The sequence below is a fragment of the Mesoplodon mirus genome, assembly GCF_964341445.2.
Source record: "Mesoplodon mirus genome assembly, chromosome: 1".
Classification (NCBI taxonomy): Eukaryota; Metazoa; Chordata; class Mammalia; order Artiodactyla; family Ziphiidae; genus Mesoplodon; species Mesoplodon mirus.
Genome location: NC_138976.1, coordinates 75,853,675 through 75,881,321, shown reverse-complemented (window position 1 = coordinate 75,881,321; position 27,647 = coordinate 75,853,675). Strand labels below are relative to the sequence as shown.

Here is a 27,647-nt window from a genome sequence, read left to right as displayed (position 1 = left end):
TTACCCAAATATCAAGTAATATGAATAGATTTCCAAACACAGAGCAAGAATTCTTCTAGTCCTTTGTAACACTGTCTCACAGTATAACAAATGTTTAGTGTCTGCTAAATTCATCAAGAAACATAAGGTTCAGCTGCAGCAAGATTTCTAATATTACTCCTCTGTTAATGAAGCTCTCTTAGAAAAAGCAGCATGAGCACGCTTCGCTGGTGGCGCAGTGGTTGAGAGTCCGCCTACCGATGCTGGGGACACGGGTTCGTGCCCCGGTCTGGGAAGATCCCGCATGCCGCGGAGCAGCTGGGCCCGTGAGCCATAGCTGCTGAGCCTGCACGTCCGGAGCCTGTGCTCCGCAACAGAAGAGGCCACAACAGTGAGAGGCCCGCGTACCGCAAAAAAATCAACACAAGAAGACTTTCAGTTTTCTCTGACTAACCAAGCTGTGTGCCAAGGGGAGGAGAGATTTAACAAGTCAAGCTCATTAGCCAGATAACTGCTCAGAGCACCTGGAAGTAGAGAGCAGGGGGTAACATTTCAAAGCACACAGGTTGTTTTAGCTGCAACACTCAATGAAGCTGTGCAAATAAATCATGCTTTATGCAATGACTTCCAAAGCGTCTTTTCAGAAATGGAAATAAGGAAAAACGAAAACAGACAAAGGTTATTTGGACTAAAACTAGTCCTTGTGTTTAAGACTAAATATGGTTTTGTGTAACAGCAAAGAAAGGGACTTTGTCCAAAAGTACAAAACTGTAAAGCTATGTACTGCACCTTTAGTCGTATGACCTCCATGCAGTCGTCATCCCTGTTTCTCACATTCTTTTCCCACAGAAGATTCTGTATTAAGTGACATATTTTAATAAGATCAACCACTGCTCATAGGAACAACTACATAGCAAAACAATTGATAAATCATTAATCAGTTAAAATTGCATTCACCTGAATATAGACATTTAGACTTTCTTCCTTTGCATTTCCTGGTACTTCGAATGTGACTGTAACAATACTCTGTAAACCAAGAGATAGTCAACAATGATTTTTTTATAGTAATGTCAAAATATTTTTTTAAATCACAAGTTTTAAGATGAAAAGTAAGGAAACATTTATGGACATCTGTGTTGCCTTAACAACTATATTAGGTATATCTTTTTCACTATATTTGCTGATTTTTGGTATCAGCAACTCCATGTTCTATATTCTGCAGAGTTAGTCAATGGCTTAGTATTTACACAGAGAAACTCTTATGAAAGGACATTCATTGTTTAATTCATTCTTTACAAGACTCTCAGCACTAAGAGGGAGGGTAATATAGAGAGCGTATCAACTATGTACTGAACGAGGCACTTCTGCCTGGGTCACTTTATTTCATCTTTTCATTTACTCATGACAACAATCCTGTGGATTAAAGAGAATTATTTCCATTTTATAAATTGAGGAAGATGAGGCTCAGAAAGAATAAACTACCCAGAGCAAGGGATAAAACTCAAATGCAAACATTTTCTGGGAAAAATAAATATAAATTAAAAGATTCAGTTTATCTCTGACCAAACATGTACCAAGGGAAGAAGAGTTCCTAGAGATGAGAATGATAATATAATGTCATCTTTGGTTTTAGAAGGTTGATGTCAACATTTATAGAATGTTAACTCTGAGATTTATTTTTCCTCCTGATCTTGATAAACCTCCCACTGTCCACTCTAAGGAATCAGAAGCTTAAGATTTCCTCTAGCTGAGCACATAATTAAAATCCAAACCTCCGTTTGCCACAGTAACCCAAAATTTCAAAATTAATGATAAAAATACACAAGGGCTAAGCATAACACAATAAAAGCACAAACACCACTTTGGATAATAACATGCTCAAACCAAGCTTTAAAACAGGCAGGACGAACACACTAATGCACAGCTTTGCATAACTGTCTAGAACCACATATCTTAACAAATAATACTTAAAAATCCATACCAGAATGTATAGCAAGTCATATAGCATATCAAAATATACAGCAAAACGTTGCCAAATGAAACATAATTTGTCAGTTTCAAAAGACAGTAGTGGGGCTTCCCTGGTGGCGCAGTGGTTGAGAGTCTGCCTGCTAATGCAGTGGACACAGGTTCGAGCCCTGGTCTGGGAGGATCCCACATGCCAGGGAGCAGCTAGGCCCGTGAGCCACAACTACTGAGCCTGCGCGTCTGGAGCCTGTGCTCTGCAACAAGAGAGGCCACGACGGTGAGAGGCCCGTGCAGCACTATGAAGAGTGGCCCCCGCTTGCCACAACTAGAGAAAGTCCTTGCACAGAAATGAAGACCCAACACAGCCAAAAATTAAAAAAAAAAATTAATTAAAAGGCTAAAAAAATAAAATAAAGACAGTAGTAATTCAACTTTCAAAAATGCTTAAAATGTATTTTATTCAAGTTGGATAACTTGGCTTTTAATGTTGGGAATGTCTCAGTATAGGACTCAATACTGTCTTATTCTTAGCTTAAAGAATTTTGTATCAGGAATGATTTTTGCTTTTGGCAAGTTAGAGATATGACAATATCTCTAAGGGGTACAATTAACTCCAATGTGAAATTTTTTAAATGGTTTTAAAAATTAAGACAATGCATCATGGGGCTCAAGGAGGGAGAGAGACTTTTAGAACTAGATGTTTTTCTGTACCAATAAACTCTTCTCATATTAGACAAACCCTAAAGAAGATGAAACCCATAAATGCCCAGTGCAGAAGAGAAGGGTCACAACGCATAGTTCACAACTGGCTCTACTAATAAGTATACATAGAATGCCACCTGGGTTTTCTCATCTACCTTACCACCTTCCAAACCCAGGTCCTCTTTATCAGGATGACCAAGAAATCCATGAAAAATGGAGAAATGCATTAAACATCACTCAGTGATAAAACTGTAATGACATACATAATATGTCCTAGGTATTACCCATTTCAGACTTCTTTTTGACCTAAAAAATTTTTATTTTGAACCTAAAATTAACTCTCCTTTCCCCAGACACAGAAAGAAGCAGAAGCCTGAGGCAATAATTCAGAAAACTGAAGCAAAATAAGGTACTGCCCCTAAAATAAAATTTAGGAATAACTCCCAAATTTTTGTAGTTTGGTGTGTTTTTTCTGTAACCTCCCAGGTTATTTCCCTCCGTTTTCTACTCTTTTACAAACAATACCTAATATGCAATCATTCCTATACATTTTTTCATCTGGAAAACTAAGCCCACTAACATGCTTAAACACAAAACCTCTGTCGCCACACTCCACTCCCCTGCTCCTCCTTCCCTGTATCACCTCTGCGGTGATATCCTACCATCAGGTACATAGCTAAATATTTGGTGTTTTCATCCAAATCAGCTTACCTTCTAAATTTCCCTATGTCTAGGTTCCTCTTGTCAATCTAGGCTTGTTTCCCATCACTTCTCTCTCTCCTTACTGCTCACCATCAGTTACTTAGGCTATTCATGCAAGCCTACCTGTGCTCGTTTTACACCATTTCCATTCTCACTGTAACCAGCATGGATCAGGCCCCAATCACAGGGTATCTGGACTTCTGCAATATCTTCCTGCTTGGTCTCCTGACTCCACACTCCAATCCAGCTCACCGGACACTGTCCAGTAGCAGAGCATGAGTTCTCTTTGTCTGGCAAATCAAAGCCTAATACCCTAGGTCAGGATTCCAATACCAAGCATTCATCAGGACTTCTGCACTAGAATACTGCTCTTCTAAAGCACTGTCACTTTCCCACTTTTAAAGATCTGGATTGCTCTTTCCCTTATTTCTTCCAGTCTAAAAAACACAAAAAACAAAAAACCTCCTAGTTTAAGGCTACTTTTTGGTGTATAAATCAGAATAGCAGTTACATCTTTGGAAGAAGAAGGGTTACCAACTGGGAAGGGACACGAGGGAACTCTCTTAACAGTTTTGGAAATCCTTATCTTGATCTGAGTGAGAATTACAGAGATATGTGTTCATGTGTACATATGGACAGCTATATAGACACAAATGTAAGTAAAGATACATTGACTTGTACTCTAAAAACTTGTATGCTTTACTGTATGTTAAAAAAAAAAGAAAAAAGAAAAAACTATCTTTCATGAAGCTTCAGATCCACTAAACCAAATAAGACTGTTCATGCTTCTGAAACCCATAGTCCTTGGTCTGCAATATTATATTATACTCTGCCCTATGTTTATATATCTAAAGCAGGAAAGTGCATCAGAATCTCCTGCAGAGCTTTTTTAAAAAAAAATAGATATGCCCTATTTACTGGTGAAATAACGTAATGTCTGGGATTTGCTTTAATACATACCAGCAAAGGTGATGGGTATTTGCAGGTTCATTATACTATTCCACTTTTATTTATGCTTGAAATTTTCCATTAAAATTTTTTTTAAAACACTCCAGCAAAAGAAATGTTAGGAAGATGGATAAAATAAAATCGGCAAAATGGTAAAAGCCATTGCAACTGGGTCATCTGCACAGGGGATTGATTCATTTTAATATTCTCTCTACTTTTGTATATCTTTGAAATTTTCCATAATAAAATGTTAAAAATATACATACACATTAATTTGCACATACCCAAGGTCTGCTCCTGGAGATGTAAGAGATGCGGACCACTGAATGTCCAATATTTTTAAAAAGCCTACAAGTGATTCTGACCTACATCCCCATTTGAGAATCACAGCTTTTCATTCTTCACTGAGCACCCACCATATACCACATCCTGTGCTAAGCAATGAGGAATGTATATTTAGGAATTTATAGACTACCGTTGGGAAAAGCACTTCAACCCAAACTACAAGACATTATAAATGCCACGACAGGGGTACTTTCAAGATACTGTGGGTATAGATAATGACCATGATAAAGGTTCTTGAAAGTAAATACTACATATTCTTCATCTTCTACTCCTTATGACTCCTAGTATGATGTCCTTCACCGAGAAGAATGTGATGTGCTTCAACTTCTTCTTTATGACTAATACTGAGTATCATGAAGAATTTTTCTAAAAATTCTACCTCTAGGGACTTGTAACTTCTCTCATTCACTCATTTGAAAGATAAGTAAGATATACTGTGCTCACGGATTAGAAGAATTAATATTGTTAAAATGTCCATACCACCCAAAGCAATCTACAGATTCAGTTCAATCCCTATCAAAACACCCTTGGCATTTTTTTACAAAACTAGAACAAATGATCCTAAAATTTGTATAGAACCAGAAAAGACCCCAAAAGCCAAAGTAATATTGAGAAAGAACAAAGATGGAGGTATCACACTCCTTGATTTCAAACTATATTATAAAGCTACAGTAATCTAAACAGTATGGTACTGGCACATACAGACATACAGACACACAGATCATTGGAACAGGATACAGAGCCCAGAAATAAACCCATACTAATGTGGTCAATTAATCTATGACAAAGGAGGCAAGAATATACAATGAGGAAGACAGTCTCTTCAGTAAATGGTACTAGAAAAACAGGACAGCTACATGGAAAAGAATGAAACTAGACCACTTTCTTAAACCGTATAAAAAATAAACTTGAAATGGATTAAAGATTTAAATGTAAGAACTGAAACCAAAAAACTCCTAGAAGAAAACAGAAGCACTACACTCTTTGACATAGGTCGGTCTTAGCAATATTTTCTTGGATCTGTTTCCTCAGATAAGAGCAACTAAAGCAAAAATAAACTACTGTGACTACATCAAACCAAAAAGTTTTTGCACAGCAAACAAAACCATCAGTAAAATGAAAAGGCAACCTACTGAATGGGAGAAGATATTTGCAACTGATTTGTCTAATACATGATTAATATCCAAAATATACAAAGAAATCACACAATTCAGTATCACAAAAAACCCAAACAATATGATTAAAAAATGGGCAGAAGATATGAACAGACATTTTTCCAAGACATACAGATGGCCAACAGACACATGAAAAGATGCTCAACATCACTAAGCATCAGGGAAAAGCAAATCAACCACAATGAGATATGACCTCACACCTGTCAAAATGGCTATTCTCAAAAAGACAACAAATAATAAGTGTTGGTGGAGATGTAGAGAAAAGGGAACTCTCATGCACTGTTGGTAGGAATGAAAATTGGTACAGACACTATGGAAAACAATAATGAAGCTTCTTCAAAAAATTAAAAATAGGACTACCATACAATCCAACAATTCCACTTCTGGGTATTTATCCAAAGAAAATGAAAACACTAATTTGAAAATATATATGCCCCCCCCAATGTTCATTGAAGCATTAAGTATTTACAATAGCCAAGATATGGAAACAACCTTAAGTGTTCACCGACTGATGAATGCATAAAGAAGATGTGGTATATGTGTTGTGTGTGTGTGTGTGTGTGTATACACACAATGGACTATTACTCAGCCATAAAAAGACTGAAATCTTGCAATCTGTGACAGTATGGATGGGCCTAGAAGTATTATGCTAAGTAAAATAAATCACACAGAGAAAGACAAATATCTTATGATTTCACTTATATGTAGAAACTAAAAAGCAAAACAAACAAGCATACATAGCAAAACAGAAACAGACTCATAGATAACAGAGAACAAACTGGTAGTTGCCAAAGGGAAGGGGCAGGGGGATAGGCAAAACAGGTGAAGGAGACTAAGAGACACAAAGTTCCAAATTGTAAAATAAATAAGTCACAGGGATGTAATGTACAGCAGAGGGAATATAGTCAATAATACTGAAGTAACTTTGTATGGTGACAGATGGTAACTAGACTTACCATGGTGATCATTTCGTAATGTATAAAAATACCGAATCATTACATTGTACACCTGAAACTAGTAATATCTTATTCTGTAATAACACTGTAGGTCAATTACACTTCAATAAAATAGATAAATGAAGATGAATATTCTATTAGAAGTTTCTCAGAGAAAAATGTCACAAACATGGTAGTATAGTTTCCATAAATATGAGCCAAAATGAAGACAAATGAACAAGTATGCTATTTTCTTGGCCCTATTACAATTAATGACTCAAAAAATAAGTAACAGTCTCAAGATAAAGGAGAGAATGCCAGGCACACTGCTCACTCATATGCCCCTTTTTCACTGTGTTTTAAGAAGTTACCCTTTTTTTTTTTTTTTTGTGGTATGCGGGCCTCTCACTGTTGTGGCCTCTCCCATTGTGGAGCACAGGCTCTGGACGCACAGGCTCAGCGGCCATGGCTCAGGGGCCTAGCTGCTCCGCAGCATGTGGGATCTTCCCAGACCGGGGCACGAACCCATGTCCCCTGCATCGGCAGGCCGACTCTCAACCACTGCGCCACCAGGGAAGCCCTGTTTTCCTCTTTCTGACTTACTTCACTCTGTATGACAGACTCTAGGGCCATCCACCTCACTACAAATAACTCAATTTCGTTTCTTTTTATGGCTGAGTAATATTCCATTGTATATATGTGCCACATCTTCTTTATCCATTCGTCTGTTGATGGACACTTAGGTTGCTTCCATGTCCTGGCTATTGTAAATAGAGCTGCAGTGAACATTTTGGTACATGACTCTTTTTGAATTATGGTTTTCTCAGGGTATACGCCCAGTAGTGGGATTGCTGGGTCGTGAAGAACCTAGGGGTAAGACGGGAATAAAGACACAGACCTACTAAAGCATGGACTTGAGGATATGGGGAGGGGGAAGGGTAAGCTGTGACAAAGTGAGAAAGTGGCATGGACATATATACACTACCAAACATAAAATAGATAGCTAGTGGGAAGCAGCCGCATAGCACAGGGAGATCAGCTAGGTGGTTTGTGACCACCTAGAGGGGTGGGATAGGGAGGGTGGGAGGGAGGGAGACTCAAGAGGGAAGAGATATGGTTACATATGTATATGTATAACTGATTCACTTTGATATAAAGCAGAAACTAACACACCATTGTAAAGCGATAATACTCCAATAAAAATGTTAAAAAAAAAAAAGAAGTTACACTTAAGCTCCACCATCCATAACTTGCTTAAAAGAAAGATGGTTACAGTAAAAATATACTTTCTTTGTTCCTAGCATTTTCAATATTTACCTCAGGAATTATAGTTTTAGAGCATGAAAAACACCTTAAGGAGTTCAAATTTACAGTGCTATCTGAAGGTGAAATCAAAGTCAATATTTATTTAAATTAGCCATGGATGCCCGTACTAGACTTTTCCTTAATCAGTTAGTTAAATATAGTTAAAAATAGGCTGCATAAAGAACCCCCAGGCTGCTTTTATATAGTAATTCCCTTCAGAAGAACTAATCAAAATATGTTGACTGACCTGTGGAATGAAGAAGCTAAAAAGCATGATTTTCTAAGATTTTAAATAACTCTGGTTTGATGAACTCCTATTACGTATTAAGAAACTAGATTAGATGACCTCAAAAGCATTTAAATTCTGAAAACTATGAAAATAGTTCAAAAATGCTTTATAAAAAAGAATTCTAGGGGCCTCCCTGGTGGCGCAGTGGTTGAGAGTCCGCCTGCCGATGCAGGGGATACGGGTTCGTGCCCCGGTCTGGGAGGATCCCATATGCCGCGGAGCGGCTGGGCCCGTGAGCCATGGCCGCTGGGCCTGCGCATCCGGAGCCTGTGCTCCGCAACGGGAGAGGCCACAACAGTGAGAGGCCCGCATACCGCAAAAAGAAAAAAAAAAAAAAAGAATTCTAATAAAACAATCCTAAACAGAACAATTTAGTTAAAGAGATACTTTAAAAACTTTTTTTTAAGATTTTTTTACCTGATCAAGGTGAGGTTGTGTTGTTGGCACATTTTGAAGTTTTCTCTGCAAACTAAGAATAAGTGATTATAAATTCAGAGCTCAATACACTTCTGATTTAACCTTATATATTACTGAGAGATACAAAGCTAAACAAGGGAGAGACTTTCCACAACTGAATCTATTACACAGCTCTAATTTTACATGCTGTTTACATATTCTAATAGACAAACACTGGCAAACTGTTTAAAAACTTTTCTTAAAAATGTATATACATTTACATACATACATATACACATAATAGAGATAAAAACTAACCTTTAGCAACACTATTTGGTGTGGTTAAATATGTTAAATAAATTTCTTTTTTATTTCCAAAAGATCTAATACAGGCCTAGGAAAATATACATAAGCATTTTACAATGGCTCAAAATTTCATCAACTCTCCACAAGCTTCCTCAGATGAAAATAATGCTGGAACCTAAAGAAACTTAGAAGGGTAAATTTTTCCTTTATCAATGCTTTCCCTTGAATATCTCTACTTAAAAAAAAAAAACAGTATCCATAAATGTAAGCCTTCTATATAGTCAGTTACCAGTAGTTGAGAGAAAACAAAAGGTCAGAATCCTAAAAATGCATTGTTATGATATGGAAAGAGCAAAAGATCAATATGCCATAAATTATAACCATAAGAACTGCAGCATACCTTTAGAGACTGATGGGGGTAGGTCGGGAGGAGGAAAAGGACTTAAGACCTTGCAGATGTTTTGCCTTGAAGAACAGTGAGGGGTAAATTAGTAACAGCAAGTTTAGGAAAGAGAAAAGGCTTGTAGGAACTGTTGGAGGGAATGAGTCTCCTTGGGGGGTCTTAATAGGGAAAGTGTCAAATTAAATCCTTCCCAGCTGGTTGCTCAGGAAAGGATTCTCTTGTTGAGCATCTAAGCACAAAGAAAAGTTATGCAGAGGCGTTATCCAGAACAAGGCTTCACCTTAAACAGCTGCTTCTTTAAATGTCACTAACGCAGTAAGTGTGGAATGAAATGACCTTAGAAAATGTATGAAAAATTCTATGTTCTTTCCCTGTGTTCAATATTTAATGTTGGACAATGACTGCCTACAACTTCCACAGGGAAGGAAAAAGTTTTCCTCTACCTCTTAAGTCCCTGGCTGGGTCTGAAAATTAGACTGACGAAGATTAACAAGAGAAAGGCATATACATTTATTTAATAAAGGTTTTATTTGACAAAGGAACCTTCATAGGGAAATGAAGACCTGAAGAAATGGTTAAACCTGAGTGTTTTTGTGCTAGGTTTGATGAAGAGTGAAAAGCCACAGAAAGATATGATAGGACAGAGGACGAGCCAAGTGTAGTAAACCAGGGGAAACTCAGAGAGGCCTATGCCTTCAGATTCCTCGTGTCCCCCTTTGTCTTCAGAGATAGGATGCTCTTTTCCTCTGGGTGTAGACAGGTTACCTTTCACATAAGGGTGTTATGACTCATCTTACTTCAGAGGAAATGGGAGAAAATATTTGCAAATCATGTATCTGATGAGGGGTTAATACCTAGATTATTTAAGAACACCTACAATTCTGCCACAACAACAAAAAACAAATAATCCAACTAAAATATGGGGAAAGTACTTGAACAGACATTTCTCCAAAGATAATAAACAAATGGCCAACAAGTAAATGAAAAGATGCACAATATCTAATTGTTAGAGAAATGCAAATCAAAACCACAGGGAGCTATCACCTCACATCCATTGGGACAGCTACTACCAAAAACAACAGAAAATGGCAAGGATGTGGAAACACTGGAACACTTGTGCACTGTTTGTGGGAATGTAAAATGGTGCAGCTGCTATGGAAAACAATATGGTGATTCCTCAAAATATTAAAAACAGAATTACCATATGATCCAGCAATCTCACTTCTGGGCATATATCCAAAAGAATTTAAAGCAGGATCTTGAAGAGAGATTTGCACACCCAACTCATGTTCATAGCAGAATTATGCACAATAGCCAAGAGGAAGAAGCAACCTAAATGTCCATCAATGAATAAATGGATAAAGAAAAAATGGTATATACATAAAATGGAATATTATTTAGCCTTTAAAAAGACCATGTTGTCACATGCTACAAAATGGATGAAACTTGAGAACTATGTGAAATAAGCCAGTCGCAAAAAGACAAATACTGTATGATTTCACTTATTTGAGGTATCTAAAGTAATCAAATTCTTAGAAACAGATAACAGAATGGTGGTTATCAGGGGCTGCAGGGAGGGGAACACCAGGAGTTGTCATCTGATTGTTATAGAGTTTCAGTTTTGCAAGATGAGAAAGTTCTGTAGATCCACTGCAAACAGTGTGAATATACTTAACACTACTGAACTGTACACTTAAAAATGGGTAAGGATGATTTAAAAAAAAAAGATATCGATGTCCAGGGAAAAACAATTTGTTCTTCTTTCCCTATCAAAAGGATTCTCTCTGGGGAAAGAGGCAGGAAACTGATCCATCACTACGGGAAAGGGAGTATCTGTGGGAACACGCCAAACTAAAATTTTCTATGTATTTCATGCTTTTTCTCATGGAAAGAATTACACATAGTGGTTGGTAAAGAAATATTAACAATAAGTTTCTAAAGTTAACTACCATTTACACTATAATTTCTGTAGGAGAATACACATGATTTCCGAACATACATTTAGCAAAACTTTCAAGAATGTAATCATTAGGAATGGTCGTGTATGCCAAAGAAATGACAGGAAGCATAAATCATATGTGCATCTGTGTAAATCATTCCTGTAACTCCTATAACTATGGAATAAAAAGTACATTATAATAAAAGTGACCAAAATACAGGAAACATACCTTATTCCAGAGAGACTGTCAAAGGCATGAAGATCGAATATACTTGAGAGATCAACTCTGAAAGGAAGAAAACCATTTTGAAGTGTTAATTTCTGTAAAATATATTCAATTAATCAAGAAAAAAAATCTCTATTCTGCTAGAAATGCAGACATAAATGTTAATCAGTATATACCATTTTGGGAAAAATAAAATGATAGGCAAGGAACAAAAAGCTGTTGTAAAAAAATTTTAATGGAATTTATACAAAAATTTTTAAAATTGAATAAATGGTTTAAGACCAAGGCAGAAAATTACTTGGTTATTGGTTCAATAAATTGTAGTGGTTTTTTATTTTGTTTTTACCTTCAATTATCTTTTCAATCCTGAAAATTTGAGCTTTTCAAACTATATTTTTATAACAAAAAAAAATCAGTTAAAGAACTGAAATTTTTCAAAAGTAGCAGTTTATTACTCAAAAGATGAAATGAGGGAAATTGAACAAATGGAAATAACACAGTAATATAGGTACATTGTCTTTGGAATTTCTGTATTTCTTTTACTCCACCTCCCTGCTTTCATGATACAACAGGTATTATCATAAGAATACGAGGAGTCAAACAATGTATAAATATTCACTCTAGGACCCTTATCTACATCTAAAGAATGTGGTTTGATTTTATTTCCTTCAGATGGGGTTGCATATAGACTGAAACTTCCCAGTTAGTGCTCTGTCTGAATAAACATTATTTCTATTATAATTATTTGGTGGTAATTAAGCCTAATTTATTAGGAAAGCAGAGATTAAAATCAGAAGAGATTATATCACAATTAGCATTAGGTTCGGTTTAAATACATAAAAGTAAATTTATAAAGACTAGTGATTGAGTTCCAAATTTTACGTCAGCCTATGAAACAGTAAAGGACAGTGATTTCTCCATAATCAAGGCTATAATGAAGGAATGTTTGGAGAAAATGACAACTATAATTAAGTCTCAAAATCAGACTCCAGGGATTTGCCAACATTTATTAAATTTTCTCACAAGGAAAACAAAACTTTGCAAATTCAAAACTTTTTCAAATACAAAAACATGTAAAAGCCACCCCCTTTAACTTAGGGCTGACCAGCTGTGTCTGCTTTGTTCATTCTCAGCAGTCTGCCATATATTCATACTTGTGGCAACAATACTGTTAGATTGTGAACACTTCTGGCACAAGGCAGACAAATTCCCATCTTACTAAAAGAAGAATACTCCAGAGTTCTATGTTAACAGAATGTAACATTTCAAATTCTGGACATTCTAGATGAACAGAATTAGGAAAATAATCAAGCAAAGAAGTAAATGTTCCAGGAAGAAATTTTTGAATACCAATTTACATAAGAGACCAAAGCCTTAACATTAAACCTATTTCCTTTCACACCAACAGAGTTGAGCAAATATTTATACTGACAGGTGACAAGTGGATGAAGTTTTCCACCAAGTTTATCACCTTTAACTTAGGAAACAGCTTAAAGTTTAAGAAGTTTACACATGCTAATTGTGTCAATATCAAAATTCAGGTCAACTGTGTGAATACCAAAAGTCAGTTTGAAACACAAGTTTCTAAATACACTACAGTTTTCACTGCAACAGTGTCCTTGAGAATACATATCATAGATTTAGAAATAATTCTGCTTTGTACCCAGATTCTTTTGGTATTTTCAAAACAGATAGGATCAACAAAAGATCTATACAGGTTAAATTCTACAGAGAATAATAAAATATCAAAGCCTCTCACTGTATCTCACCAGATTCTCAATGGAGAATAAAAGAGGAAAAAGTCTAAGGTTCCAGATGAAAGTTGCCATGGACTTTAGTACTACCATCAAAAATAAATTCCTTCACTCATCCAAGGCATATAACTAGAAAACTAATTTCCATGGCATCAAATTTTATTTAACTTCCCCCTTCAGAGATAAAAACATCGGATCTTTTCCAAAACATTAACACAGAAAAAATAGACTATTACCATCATGTAAAAACTGAATGGGAGAATGAAGCAAACAGAGGGGAAGGAAAAAAGTTCCAAAGCTCATCTTTTCTCCTAATTTCTTGAACTATCCATGCCAGGAGTACCTGATCTTTTCTCTATGAGGAGCTTTCAGTTATCCGTATGTCTAAAGACTGCTTTAAGTCGCTTAAGACCAAGGACAGGAGAATGAAAAAGGAAGAGGGCTCTGGCTGTCTCAGGGGAGGGGAGTTCAGCTACTACTCCAGAGATATAGCTGTCTTTTCAAAGTTCAGTGAGTCTCAGAAACAGGGGCCACCAGACCACCCCAGACCTACGAGTTGTTGATACCATCCAATAGTAAGTCTTGAACTCTAGAGCTAAATTTCCAAATGCCCTCCCTAGTGTTATCTCAAATTCAATGTTTACAAAATGGAACTAATCCCCTTTACCAAACCCACTGCTATCACTACCCTACCCCAAAGTTGCCCCTCCTTCCTGTATTTCCTAACTTGGAGAGTAGCACCACATTCAATCCATCTCCCAAGAGTCATACTGCTTTTTTTTTTCCCCGGTACGTGGGCCTCACTATTGTGGCCTCTCCCGTTGGGGACCACAGGCTCCGGACGCGCAGGCTCAGCGGCCATGGCTCACGGGCCCAGCCACTCCGCGGCATGTGGGATCTTCTCGGACCGGGGCACGAACCCGTGTCCACTACATCGGCAGGTGGACTCTCAACCACTGCACCACCAGGGAAGCCCTCATACTGCTTTTAAAATCCTTCATTAATTCCTTGCTGCCTACAGGAGAAAATCCAAACCACGTGTCATGGTGTTCAAGACCCTTTGTGGTAATTTCTCCATCTGCCCAGTCATACCTCTTTTTCTCTCCGCAACATAATACAATGTGTTCTAGCCATTCTAAAATATTCACAGGTTCTGGAATACAAAATCTTCCTTATGTCAAGAAAGCCACTGCTACTCTTGTCCATCTGGAAAACTCCTATTCATTCTTCAAGATTCAAGTCAATGATAACCTTCTCAGTCAAAATATTCTGACTCTTCATCAAGAAGAGTTGAATAGTTGCTCCTCTATCTTCCTGATCTTATAGGATCCTGTGCATTTAATGTTACTGTTATATTGATAATATTTAATATATTGATTTTTGCTTGTTTTCTTGTCTCTCCCAAATGACTAATTTTAAAGGCAGAGTTTTTACCTTATACATTGCTTAAATCCTCAACATTCCATGAAATGCCTAGCAACTAGTAGAATGATCAGTAAACTGTTGAATTGATTAACTTATTATTGATCAACTGGACTTTGGTTTTCCTCTATCCAGTCCACTTAATCTCCAAGATTTAAAAAAAAAAAAAGTCTGGAAAAGATAAGAATGGCACTTCTTCTAATCTTCCACTCCTGAAGTCCATCAGAACTTCCATTTGCCTCAAAATCAACTTAAGTCTCACCAATGAGACCATACTATGCCATTCTTATTCCTTAACTTAAATACTCAAGGTAAGCCTTTTCTATACGTTTATAGCAGTTTTATGACTGTCATTTTACTATTGTAAGCATTTGCCAACCACAAGATGCTTAAGAGATTAAAATTTTTTTAAGAAAGAAAATTAAAATTTTTTCTTTATTTCAGAAAGCTCCTAGATTCTCAGATGTACTGGCAAAAAAAACTGATTTACAATATTGTAAATACAAACTGAATAAATGCTATTACAACAAAACCACAGCTATTTATGGGTATGATTTTTAAAAACTTAATTAAGCATTATGTGGTTGTCTGTGTGTCATTTTGTAAAAAGCAGAAAATTTAAGAAGAAAGAAAATGGTAACGCAACAGGAAGAAGACAGATACTGAGGAATGGCTCATGGTATGAGTTAGGTTATCACAGACCTTCTACACTGGAATTTGAAATGAAGGGAGCACATGTGGTATATGCTTATACAGGACTTAACACTAAGGCATTCTTCTGCTACCTCTACCAGCAGAGTGGCTTCTGAGAATGCATGGCAAATTAATTCACCAGCTGTTCACATGCATATAAGCAGCTGCTGCTGTTACTGCCTAACATTATGGTAGTCTGTCAGCACCTCTAATCTCTACCATGGCAGACAAGCCACTCAACTAAGGCCTTTGCTGTACTTCCGAGGACAGAATCTCTGAATTGAGAACTGGGTGGCACTAGACTGCCAGCTGTGAGCCTCAGAGCTTCTAGCTGCATGTTGCTGGGTCTATCAGCTGCTAAGCCATTCTTGCTAAAAGATAAGCTTAACAAAAATACCTCTGTACAGAAATTTTCTGAAATCATGATAGCACTCAATGCAAAATAGAGTTCAATCTACAGAAATTCATTTTATAGATGTTTTAAGAACACATCTATTTTATAAAGCACATCTGTATGAACAAAATTAAAAAGAGAGAAGAACCTATAGGAAATCAAAATCAAAATATTTAAAAAGAATGCATCAGGAACTTAAATGTAAAGGTTCCACGTATTTTTACATGACATTATTTTTGCAACTATTAAACACTCAGAAAGTTTTTAAAATATTAAAAAGCCATCTAAATATCTCAAATTAAGATAAGATTCCTAATAGTATATTTTTTCAGATTTCTATATTAATTACTTCCTTGAGTGGTTCAAAATCCTATGTTTTCTTCCTCATTAAAGCAAAAGCACAGTTACACAGTGTAATCATGGCTCTGAGGTCTTAGTTACAAGACCTCAGTTACAATATATTAACTAAATATGCCAAACTAATTTATAAAGAGCATTCAAAACAACCTTTTGGGCCTAATTTTTTTTTAATGCACATGTATCTTCCTTATATTAGAATCAAACATAGTTATCAATTACTTAATATTTATTAACTGAAATTATTTATTGTTAATATTAGTAACAGCTTTTAAAAGTACCTTGATCTTTGTGTTTCTAAAATTTTTCCCAGTCCATTTGTTGATCTGAAATAAATATAAAAATGAGGAAAGTAAAAAAGTAAATGTTAACTGTTTAAAAAACCATTCCATCACATTATTTCTAAAACATGAAGTAAGCATATACAAATATATCCTAGAGCTAGAGAACAATAAACAATAAAAAACAAACTTACATTTTTTATAGTTTAGTTTTTCCTTCTAATCATAAATGAGGTACATTCCACTTATGCATTAAAACATGATATGCAAAAATCTACTGCACAACTGACAGATTAGGGGCTACTTTGTGATTTATATAAAGACCCCTCACTTTAGAAAAAATGATTCATAAATAGCCAGTAATTCTAACATTCTTAAAATGAGTAGATAAACTTTTAACTGACACCTAATTTTCCTCAACACACATTGTGGAAATGGCTATACACACACTAGATATAAAAACCTGGTTACAAGTGGCTTTGACCCCAGCCTGTCCTCAGTATTCAGCCACACATCCAGTTTTTTAATAGAATAACCTCTTCAGTTCTCTAGCTAGGATCTCTACGTACTCTGCCAGGCCTCCCCTTTCTGATACAAAGATAATGAAATATGGCTCCCTTTGTATGGCGCCAAAAATACTTATTAAATCCTTTGCAGTAAACTGTACACCTCATCTATTTATATCATCAGTTCCATTGCCTTTAGGGTTACTTGCTGAAGATATGTGCTATTTGTTCAAGCTTGTTCTCATGGGTAAGGCTTCCCAATGATTCTGAGGCAAGTCTCTCTACTAATTCACAAAACTCTTATTAATCTTCTCTTTTGAACATACTCTATAACCTGAAGGCTATTTCCTCTCAAACATGTTTATCTTCTTCCAACTCTTCAAATCTAATTCTGAGTAAGTCGCAAGTCTGAGGTACAATGGAGGGTAAAAAGCCCAAAGGGTCTGTAATTTATCAAAGTGCTTTGTCAAATTCTTTTCTGGTATTGCTATACAGTACAGGCTGGCAACAAGCTGGCTAATGTCAATACTGCTCGTGTTAGAGATCCAGCTTACATAGTCAGTATGGGGATAGAAATGCCCAGCAGTAACAATTTCTCTTTTTATGCCAAAAATGTTTGTGACATAGATTACGTTCCCCGTTCGACATAGATTATGTTCCCCGTTCTACAATCACAATGATGCATAGGATTTTGAAAAGAAAAGCAAAATTTAGGAGACCAGTGTCAAAAGGGGTAAAAGAAATAATCTCCATTCACCACTTTCATCTTTCTAGACTTTTCAAAAATATCAACCATCTTTCTATTTCTTTCATTTTTTTATTCACTGTAACTGGAAATTACTATGTAAACTAAGAAAAAAAATCTACAATCTAATAATGATAATAATAGCTAACAGAGCACTTACTATGTATCAGGCACCGTGTGAAGCTTACCCACAACGCCTCAAACCAAACGCAGATTCCAAAGCCATGATTTTAAACATTATTCAATACTACACAGCACTACCTACCCTCCACATGAAGACATTCTTACAGCTTTTTATAGTAAAGTCTAAGAGGATATTACTACTAAAATAAGCCAAATAAGAAGAAAAATATGAATTCTTTCTTCTGCAATCATTAACCACTGCAGCCAAAATCCTAATGAGCCTTACCTTTACTGATTCAATTCATAACATATATTATATGAACTGGCACTGACAAACTCAAAATCTGATGTCAGCAGATTGTACGCACCAAAGATGACCAATAATAAAAGCTATCAAACGTTTCTCTGTAGATGGCTTTTATTAGTTTAGGTCTTACAAAATAATTAGAAGTCCCTAAACTCTAACCTCATTTGAAAAGTCCAAATGACTGTTGGATCTTTTAACACATATCTGAGTACCATTCATATTGTCCTATGTTGATCAGCCTTGGCCACGGACACTGAAGACATTAAAGCTAGCTGGAAAACAGGCATGGTTAGATGACAGTTAAGGAAGACCAAAGTCAATGAGGGTTCAGGGAAAAGTGAAACCACCTGAGACAGGGAAGACTTCGCAGGAGGGAGGGAGAAAGAGGTGGGAGGAAGGGATGAGTTCCAGAGAATGGCTAAAATAGCTTAAAAAAATAAAAGAAAAACGGAGAGAAAGAACGAATTCAAGAACTGACAGAGTGAGAGTTGAGAATACATTAAGAGTAAAGAAAGGATTTGGTAAGATACCTCCATGAGAAAATAAGTAAACCGTCCTGGGTAAAGTTAGGGCACTTCATGTAGGGAAAGAGTCAAAGAGAAGACAGGAAAATGAGGAGGGAGTCAGAAGACCTTGAATATCAGTCCATGAACTTTGAACTGTAGTTGACCATGGAACAACTTAGGGGTTAGAGGTACCAAGCCCCCTCACCATCTAAAATCCTCAAACTGTTATCTCTGCCTCAAAAACACAGGAATTGGTAAATGACTCACCCAAGGGCAAGAAGCTGAAAGGGTTTGAACAGAATCAGGACTCAAACCCTAGTTCTTTTAATTCCACATATTATGATCTCTAATTGAACACAAACATTTCCCCATACTTAGTTAACTTAAAGATCTGTAAGATGAAAACACAGATACTATGCTTATTGGAAAAAAATCCACGTATAAGTGGACCTGGGCAGTTCAAACCCTGTGTTGTTCAAGGTTCAACTGTATATTCTGTAAGCAATGGGGAACAATTTTATATATCACTATTTACATAACAGCCAGTTAGGCAACAATAAAATATGTGATTCCCTAATGATACTTGAAGCAAGTCAACCTTGAACCTTAAATTTCTACAGGGCAATAGTCATGGTAAAAATATTCCGTACAGCACATTTTGAATTTGTAGGTACTTAACAAACATTTCTAATTTTGTACCTAATAGTTGTTCTTAATTTGCTCAAATCCTCTTCCGAAACCAAGTCTGTTTTATTGAGAATGATGATATCCGCCAAAGCAACTTGCCTAAAGTAGCAAACAAATAACAGATGTCAAGACAAATGTTAAGAAATTAAAAATAAATAAGAAACACCTCAAGATCAATTAGCAGTTAAGAAGGATATAGTACTCTATGTAATGATTTAATTTACTCCTAACCTATTTATCATCCTTCAAATAGTAAGGATGAATTGTATTCATCACTATATAAACTCAGATTTCAAATTATTCATTCAAAAAATATTTACTAAGTGCTCTTACTTGCTACTCTGAAACTACAAAGATAAGCCTCAAAAAGTTTACAATCAAGGATAGTTTACAATTAGGATGATTTTCAACTCATGATTTTCTTTGTAAAGAAATGCATAAAATTCCGATATCCAATGTGGTAGGAAAAAAGACACTCTACTTACTAAAATATTCCACATAATAATTACCATAATTTTCAAAGAAATACAAAGAACAAGTTCACTTAACATTAATACTACATTGAACAGTTTTTTTAAAAAAACTATACTTGGATCTTGAACAATTATCTTCATCACTATGAATATTTATTTTCTCTGTAAAACAGATAAACTACTACAGAAATTCAAGTTAAAGAATCCAGTTGACAGGATGCTGGATGACAAAATAGCTTATTATAATTAAAAACTCTATTTTCTATTAACAGGAGTAGGAAAGCTGAGGATTCTTTAAAATTTCCTCAATCCTTCAGGAAAGTTTAATCACTAGACTATTTGTTCCCAATACTGGTTTTATGCTACCTGAAGGTATAGCTAATTATTTCAAAGAACAACCAAATTCTCAAAAATAAATCAACTTCAGTTCACTGAAAAGCGGGTTTCAACAGTATGTACATCATAATCCCATTTTAATTTAAGTAAATTTCATAAGAATAAAGATTGAATGTGCACATCTCAAAATATAGACAGTTGCAATCTTCAACTTGGAGGGCTCCTATATTTAACTTTTTTTTGACTTTTATAACATTTTGCTATTTTCTATTTGGCTTATATTCTCTATAACAAACATATTTTAATAAGGAAAAAGTTACAAAAATATTTAAGTTCAGTCTAATGTGAATCATAGCTATATACCAAATGAAGTGTTCAGGCAGGATTACAAAACAACAGAGTACCATATTCTAAAATGATAGGGAATCAATCACCTCCTTACAGTCTATTATTTATGTCAAGATCATCTGTAGCAAATCTTGGGGTGGAGGGAAACCTCCCTTTTAAACCCAAGATCATATTTAGTGACTGTTGTCTATCCCAAAACTCTTTTCCCATTAGCAAGAATGTGCTTAGGGTAGGCAAACCAATTTAAATATTCATAAGTCTAAAGAGAACCCAATTAGGAACATACAGGTATTTAAACAAAAAAATGTTCTAAATGCCAAATTGCAACTATTTCCATATTTATTCCTCTGTTGCTCTGAGTAACAGTGAACAGTTGAATCAACTGAATTACTGTTAAAGAAGGCAGGAAGTGAATCAAATCTTTTTTAATAATCATTTTTAATCCCAAAGAAATTGTATGAGAACAAGAAAATATTTTTAAATGTGAACATCTTCCAAGTTCCTTACAAAAAACTCCTGTGCTCAGCACTCACTTTATGCTATAATATAGTTTTAAATAGAGAAAAGATCTTCCTTGACTATGTTTTTATGTTTCTCAGTTTGTTTTGTTTTTCATATCAATAATTTTCTTTTTCCATTTAGCCAGTAATCAATATATACTTTAAATAAATGAATACCTAGAAGCTTCATTGATAAGGCCATCAGGTTTTTCTTCTGCTAAGTGCTAAATAAAAACAAAGTTTGAACAAAAGTTACTGTGGTGTAACACATAACCTAATGTCAACACAAAGGATTTTACTTTAGGGACTCCTTTCTTGCCTCTAATAAAAACTTCAACAAGTTCTATTACTGAATACCCAAATTCAGGACTAACTTTTTTATCTGAACGCATTTTCTTCCTCACTTGTAATTTTTTCCCTACAGTGAACCTGTGAGGTGTGAGGGCTTAAACTTTGTCCCCTGACGTCTTCTTTTTCGTAAATGGAAAACCCTCCAGATTTAAATAATGTCATAAAAACACAGCACATTATAGTTCAGATTTTAGGCAACTTCCTTTTTTACAAACTGTCTTTGTTCTAAATATCCATTATTACTTATTTTAAAAAAAGAGAGATAACCACTGGAATTGTACTTTTAAAAAGTCTACTAGACTTTCCTCCATCCTACCCCACCCCCCAGCCCCCACCATACACACTATGAACTCACACTGGGTCCTTCCAATTCCCTAGAAACAAATTAGCTGTGGGTGGGACACAGCCCTATACCCAGCATAAAGCAGGTTATCATTTTGAAACCCACACTTGAATGATTTGGCCTCTCTGGGCAAGTGTTTAGTTTGCACCCTGCCAGAGTCAAGCTAGTGCCAAAAAATACTTTGACGTTGACTTAGAAGCCCACGAGGTCATTTTGGTCTCTCTGGAAGTAGTTATTATTTTTCCAAAATCCTATTTATATCCCTAAAGTCACCAATGTCATAAGGTTCTTCTCTGAAAAATGTTCCACCTTCATTACCTTAACCCTCAATAGATGTTTCCTGTCACAATAAAAAGCTGCCTACTGATGTCAGAGGCAATTCGATTATATAATACTTTTTGTATTTGAATTGAACTCCACAAATTATTAAATCCTTTTACAAACATTATCTCATTTAGCCTTCATAATGATTATGGGAAATGGCTATTCTCAATTTATAAAAAAGAAGCTAACTCTAACACTGTCACCATCACGGGATACCTTACCATAGGGTGATTTTTCAAAAATGAAAGTGGGCTCAATAGAAGGAAAATGAATATAATTTTTAAACCTTTATGAAAGCTTTTTATGTCATATAAAATCAGTCTTGCAAAGAGCGTTACACAAATGTTAATAACGACATAAAAGTATATGCATAAAGATTACCTAAAAATTATATTCAAAATTATTTCATCAGATTAGTTTTACAATTCATGAAGAGGTAGATCATTAAGGTATTTGGATAGTTTGGGACCTAAGAGCAAGTTGGTAATCATTTTATTTAATAGTCTTGGTAAAATCTACAGAGAAAAACTTTTTTTCTTCTAAAAGTTTGCCAAATTCTATTTTTGGGGAAGCTAGCCTAAACTAAAACTAAAGTAATGATGTACTGATCTCCACTTTAGGTACAACCTTATAAATTTAACTGCAGACCGACTCTGAAATTATGGAAGTCACAGAACTTGAAGAATACTGTATCAAAAATTGTTTCTTGTCAAAAGACCAATTCACTATTTTTGCTAATTATTGTTGGCCTGAGGCTATAACAAATCCTTTCATTACGTCCTCTAGAGAATAAGGGCTATTACCATCCCAGGAATAGTACCCGGCACCCAGGTTCAACAAATACTTATTGAATGAATTCTAGTTAACACCTCCTATTTGTTGACATAGATACATGGATGTTGTTATCTGAAAAATTCTACATAACATGCAACAACAACTCCCTTTCTTTTCAGCAGTAAATCTGTTTAGTAAAGATGTATTTTTAGCAAGGTATCTATCTGTCTCTGAATGATCCTATAATATTGAAGTTCTTTTAAATTTTTAAAATATTTGCAAAATATTGTATTTTTGACCTTTTGGGAGATTTATTTGTATATGAATTTGGGACTTTTTGGTTGTGAGCTGGAGGTGTATAAAAAAGATATGGTAAGAAAATTAGAGATTTGTTTTTGAATATCCATACCTAAATGTAACTAATAAAATAGTATTAATATTTTCACAAAGTAACTCATGCTTTTAACGCATCTAATCTAATCTCCAGAAGATTAGAAATTTTCACTCAAAGCTAACGGGGATGGACTAACATTACATGACCTCTAGGAAGTCAAGAAGTATCAAAAATAAAAACACGTTAAAATTCCCCAAAATAAAAACCTGCCAATAGGTACAACTCTATTAAGAATATGATATGTAATAAACATATTAAAAAGCAGAAGAGATAAATGTCCCTGTTCTATGCACATATGAAGGCTATACAAACATAAACAAATAATAAATGCACACTAACATTTATTTTCTCTGGATATCAGCCCATTTCCCTTATGCAACTTCTTACCTTCCCAAGTCAAACTTTGCAAAAAGACAAAAACCGATGTCTGGTATTCAAAAGGACATTCTCCAGTAGTACATTATACACCATTAGTCATTAAGTCAGATGACTCCCATTTACAAAGTGAAAAAATGGAAATTGTGACATTCTATTTTACCTGTACAGGCAATGAAGGAAAAATTTTTGCAAAATTTTTTTCAAAATATATTGTGTGTGTGTGTGTGTGTGTGTGTGTGCGCGCGCGTGTGTATCCCCAACGGATTCCTCATCTCTGCTTAGAGACTGTGGCTTTTGCTTATATATCAAGAAAAAGACCAGAAAAATTTTGGTACTAAATAATCCAACATATCAAAAAGGTTAAGGTTCCACCCTCTAACTTAGCACAGCGTAAGAAAGAAAGGAATCCTTTGAAATAACACCATCGTATGACATAACTTCATTAAGGGCTTTTCTGCAGAAACAGAAACAAGCTGGACCGAAAAAAAGAAAGAAAGAAAGAAAGAAAAAAACACTGTTGTTGACCAAAGTGGAAAGAAATCTAGTGTCAAAGATGTCAGTGACATTTAAAAAAAAAGCAGCAGCAGCTATTTCTTTCCAACGGATTGGTTATAGATCTAACACTATTTTAGCTTTTAAGAAAAGATTATTGCATAATGTCAGTCTATTTATTTTTCTGGTCTTTTCCAAGCCAAACTGTTTTCTGACTGAATTGTTTCAACAGTTTGTGCAATATAACAGAAGAATCAAAAAGAAACCTCTGACTTGACCTTTTCTGTGTAACTTCATTCATTGATTCTATTGCATTAAATGCTGTCACTTTTGTAGAACTGAAAAGGACAATATCAGTAGCCTGGGTGTCAAGTCCTGAGAATAGAGAGCTGTCATTTGAAGTTGTCCAATTCTTTGCCCATGATTAAAAAATGAATATTTCAGATCAATGGGTGACAATCCCATCAGAGTGATAGCCCATGATATCAATTACCACTTCAGTTTCAATTTGGCTGGCTGGCCACAAGGTACCATTTCTCAGCTTTACTTCTGATGGGCTGGCTCTGTGAAGCATGACACCCTTAAATTGCTGCCCATTATCCAAGTGTCATTACTTGTACTGCCTCAGAATTCTCTGAATCACAAGCAGCTACTGAGGTCAAGCTTTGCAACCAGAGGAATTAGACAAGTTGGCAAATCCTTTATATAAAGGAAAAGTTATTTATTTGGCACCTGACTTAGAAAATCTGAAGTTTCCATTATCCTGACAGTATGTCAGTTTTGTGTAGGTATATTGATTTAATAATTTAAGATGTTTTATCAAGGTGGGAGGGGGTTAAACGTTTGCTGTGTCTGCATTATTCAGAATATTGCTTTGTGGTTTTTTTTGGCCTCTATCACACTCATGGTAGATTCTATTTAACTCCTTTCCACATCCAAATATACATATAAAATTATTCCCATAATCATAAATACATAAAGAGTTTGATTTTAGGTCTGGTACTGTAAGTCTATCAAAAAAAAAATCCTACTATCCATCCTGAAGATATCCCAAATCTGGCAATAAATCTATATAGGAGATGGATTCAAACATGCCCTTTAATAAACATTCAGAGTGAAGAATGTGACTTTTTTTTTTTTTTGCTTCCTCTGTAAACATTTTGCTAGAAATATCATGATTTCAGAATAGTTGGAATATTTCTGAGTAAAAACTGTAATATCTGGGGTCTTTCTTTGGTTCTTAAGACTATTAATAAATTTTGACTTAAAAATCTAAAAAGGAATCATCTCCCAAACTTCTCAAATTAGGGTGCTCAATCCCTGAGGAAACTGAAGGGCCAATGAAGAGGTATTGGTAACCATTTGACAAGCTTGCCATACTAATTAAAGGTTTGGAAGAAAAAGAAACTTGTTCAAATTAAGAAATTCAGATATATTGTCGGGTAGAATACAAAATGGACATGAGTTTTTAAACATTAAATTTAAACTTCTAAGAAATGATTACTTTGGGCACTATTCATATTGCCAGACTGGGTCAGGAGATAGGATAATTTCACTCTCTTCTGCCTCTAGTAATTTTTCACTTGAAAAGTTGAGAAACACCACTTTACTTTATGTGCCAACATGCATTTTAAAATCTTACTAAGTGCATTTTGTGAACTGAAATTCATTTAAATGCATTTCAGGACCTTGCTAGTCGCAAAACATTCACAGCAAGATGCCTTTTAAAAGAGAGTTTCTCCTCCCTAAACCTAGGCATAAATCCTGATTACTTCAAAATATGGGAAAGCAATATATTTTTTAAAAACTCAGTCATCTGCAGCTTGTGTCTGACAGCAGTTTAACAAGAAAAATAAGCTCTCATATGCTTTATCAAGCTCAATTTCCTCTATCAAACAGAAAAACTTATCAACATTGGGGCTGAATCCTAGTGAGGGGTTACACATACCCAAACTTTATCCTGTATTATCCTCAATACAAAATATTACACTTCAAACTTTTATCACATCAAGCCAGAGAGGCAGAAAATAAACATTTAACTTAGAAACACCAAATAATAATTAAAAGACACATACAAATTTCATCTATTGTTCAGGATACTTTTAAAAAAATCTATTTTTTTTTTTTTTACTGTATTTGCTTTATTATTCTTCATGCTTTTTAAACTTCCAAAATATGATCTATTAAATTAAAAATGTAACTCACGGGCTTAACACACACAGTTTCTGATAATATTACTGCCACTTTAAAGAGTACTATCTTTTATATTTACAGTAGAGAAATATTTTTGTTAAGGATATTTCAAACAGACACAAACATAGAAAAACTAATATAATCAATCCCCATATAACCAGCTCTTAAATAATTAGTAACTCATAGCAATCTTTCAACTTACATTTAATCCATATTTTGAATCCACAACAGTTATGATACCTACAAAGGAATAAATCTTTTAATCATCTTTATATTTAAGAATTAAAACTAGTCTATTTCAGTTCACAAATGTCACTCAATAAAATACTGTTTTTTCTCTTGCCAGCACAGCAATTTAATTCAATTCCGTTAGTAAGCAGATGCATTTCAAACATGAACCTAGCACTATTTTAAGGCACTAGATGGGACATAATAAAAACAAATATTTAAAATTAAACAAACAAATAAAAAGGAAAATAAGATTTCTCTGGCCTTTAAAAAGTTTACAATCCAAAACATGAGACAAATTTCATAATATAAAGTGGAATGTGATAAATTACACAAGACAGCTTATCTTTATTTTCACATAATCAAAATCGAGACTTTTCTTATTTAAATTATTGCTTAACAAATCTGAGGCATCTTAGAATATCTCTCACCAATTTAACTCACACAACTGTTTTATCTAAGGTGTACCTGAGTTTCCAAATGATCAATTAGTTTGGCAGTCTCTGAATTTATATGCTAAATAATTTTTTCAAAGGACAACAGCTGAATGAGTTTGATGACGCCTAAGGAATTTAACCAGCTACATTCCATATATATTAGGGCCAAATGATGAGGCCCAGCTTCAAAAATTCTTAAAGTTCACCCCTTAGTCTATGAAAAATATGGTCTACAGAAAGGTGAAGAATCAGGTGTGGGGTGTTGCAGGGAACATATTTGCCTAATCCAGAAGGTTTCTAATGTGTCTTAAATGAAGTCTACAAATAAGATTGCCCAAAAGTGTTATGGTAAAGAGAGCAAGGGGTAGCGGGCTTTGTTTCATTCTTATTTTTAAGGGAAAATGAAAGCAGAAATTTGATCCTCATACTATATATGTTATTTAAAATAAAAAGCTCTAATATATACTAAGCACGTAAATTAAACAACAGGGAATATAGAAAATCTACATAGTATTTTAAAAGGAAAACCTTAATGGAAGCACTAAACTGGTAGTTGAGATTATGATTGAAATCTAGTTCTACTACTGTCTGGGGCTTTAGAATCAGTATGAACAAAGACTTATTTCATCATCAAACTAAACAAGCTTAAAAAGAGTACCAATACAAGGAATTAAAAGTATAAT

General features: G+C 35.0%; 1 protein-coding gene across 2 annotated transcripts in view; it reads right to left on the bottom strand.

The window, feature by feature from the left end:
- LOC309806175 (zinc-regulated GTPase metalloprotein activator 1B) overlaps window positions 1-27,647 on the bottom strand; it is a 43,268-nt gene that overhangs the window by 2,370 nt on the left and 13,251 nt on the right. Inside the window, exons 6-13 of one of the 2 annotated variants that reach the window (XM_082624740.1) lie at window positions 26,502-26,539; window positions 21,228-21,274; window positions 19,406-19,492; window positions 16,520-16,564; window positions 11,622-11,678; window positions 8,766-8,817; window positions 937-1,005; window positions 769-834 (exon numbers count right to left, since the gene is read on the bottom strand). In XM_082624740.1, the coding sequence (XP_082480866.1) occupies window positions 769-834; window positions 937-1,005; window positions 8,766-8,817; window positions 11,622-11,678; window positions 16,520-16,564; window positions 19,406-19,492; window positions 21,228-21,274; window positions 26,502-26,539 (461 nt within the window). The remainder of the gene's footprint in view (window positions 1-768; window positions 835-936; window positions 1,006-8,765; window positions 8,818-11,621; window positions 11,679-16,519; window positions 16,565-19,405; window positions 19,493-21,227; window positions 21,275-26,501; window positions 26,540-27,647) is intronic. The other variant, XM_082624741.1, reaches the window with a different exon arrangement.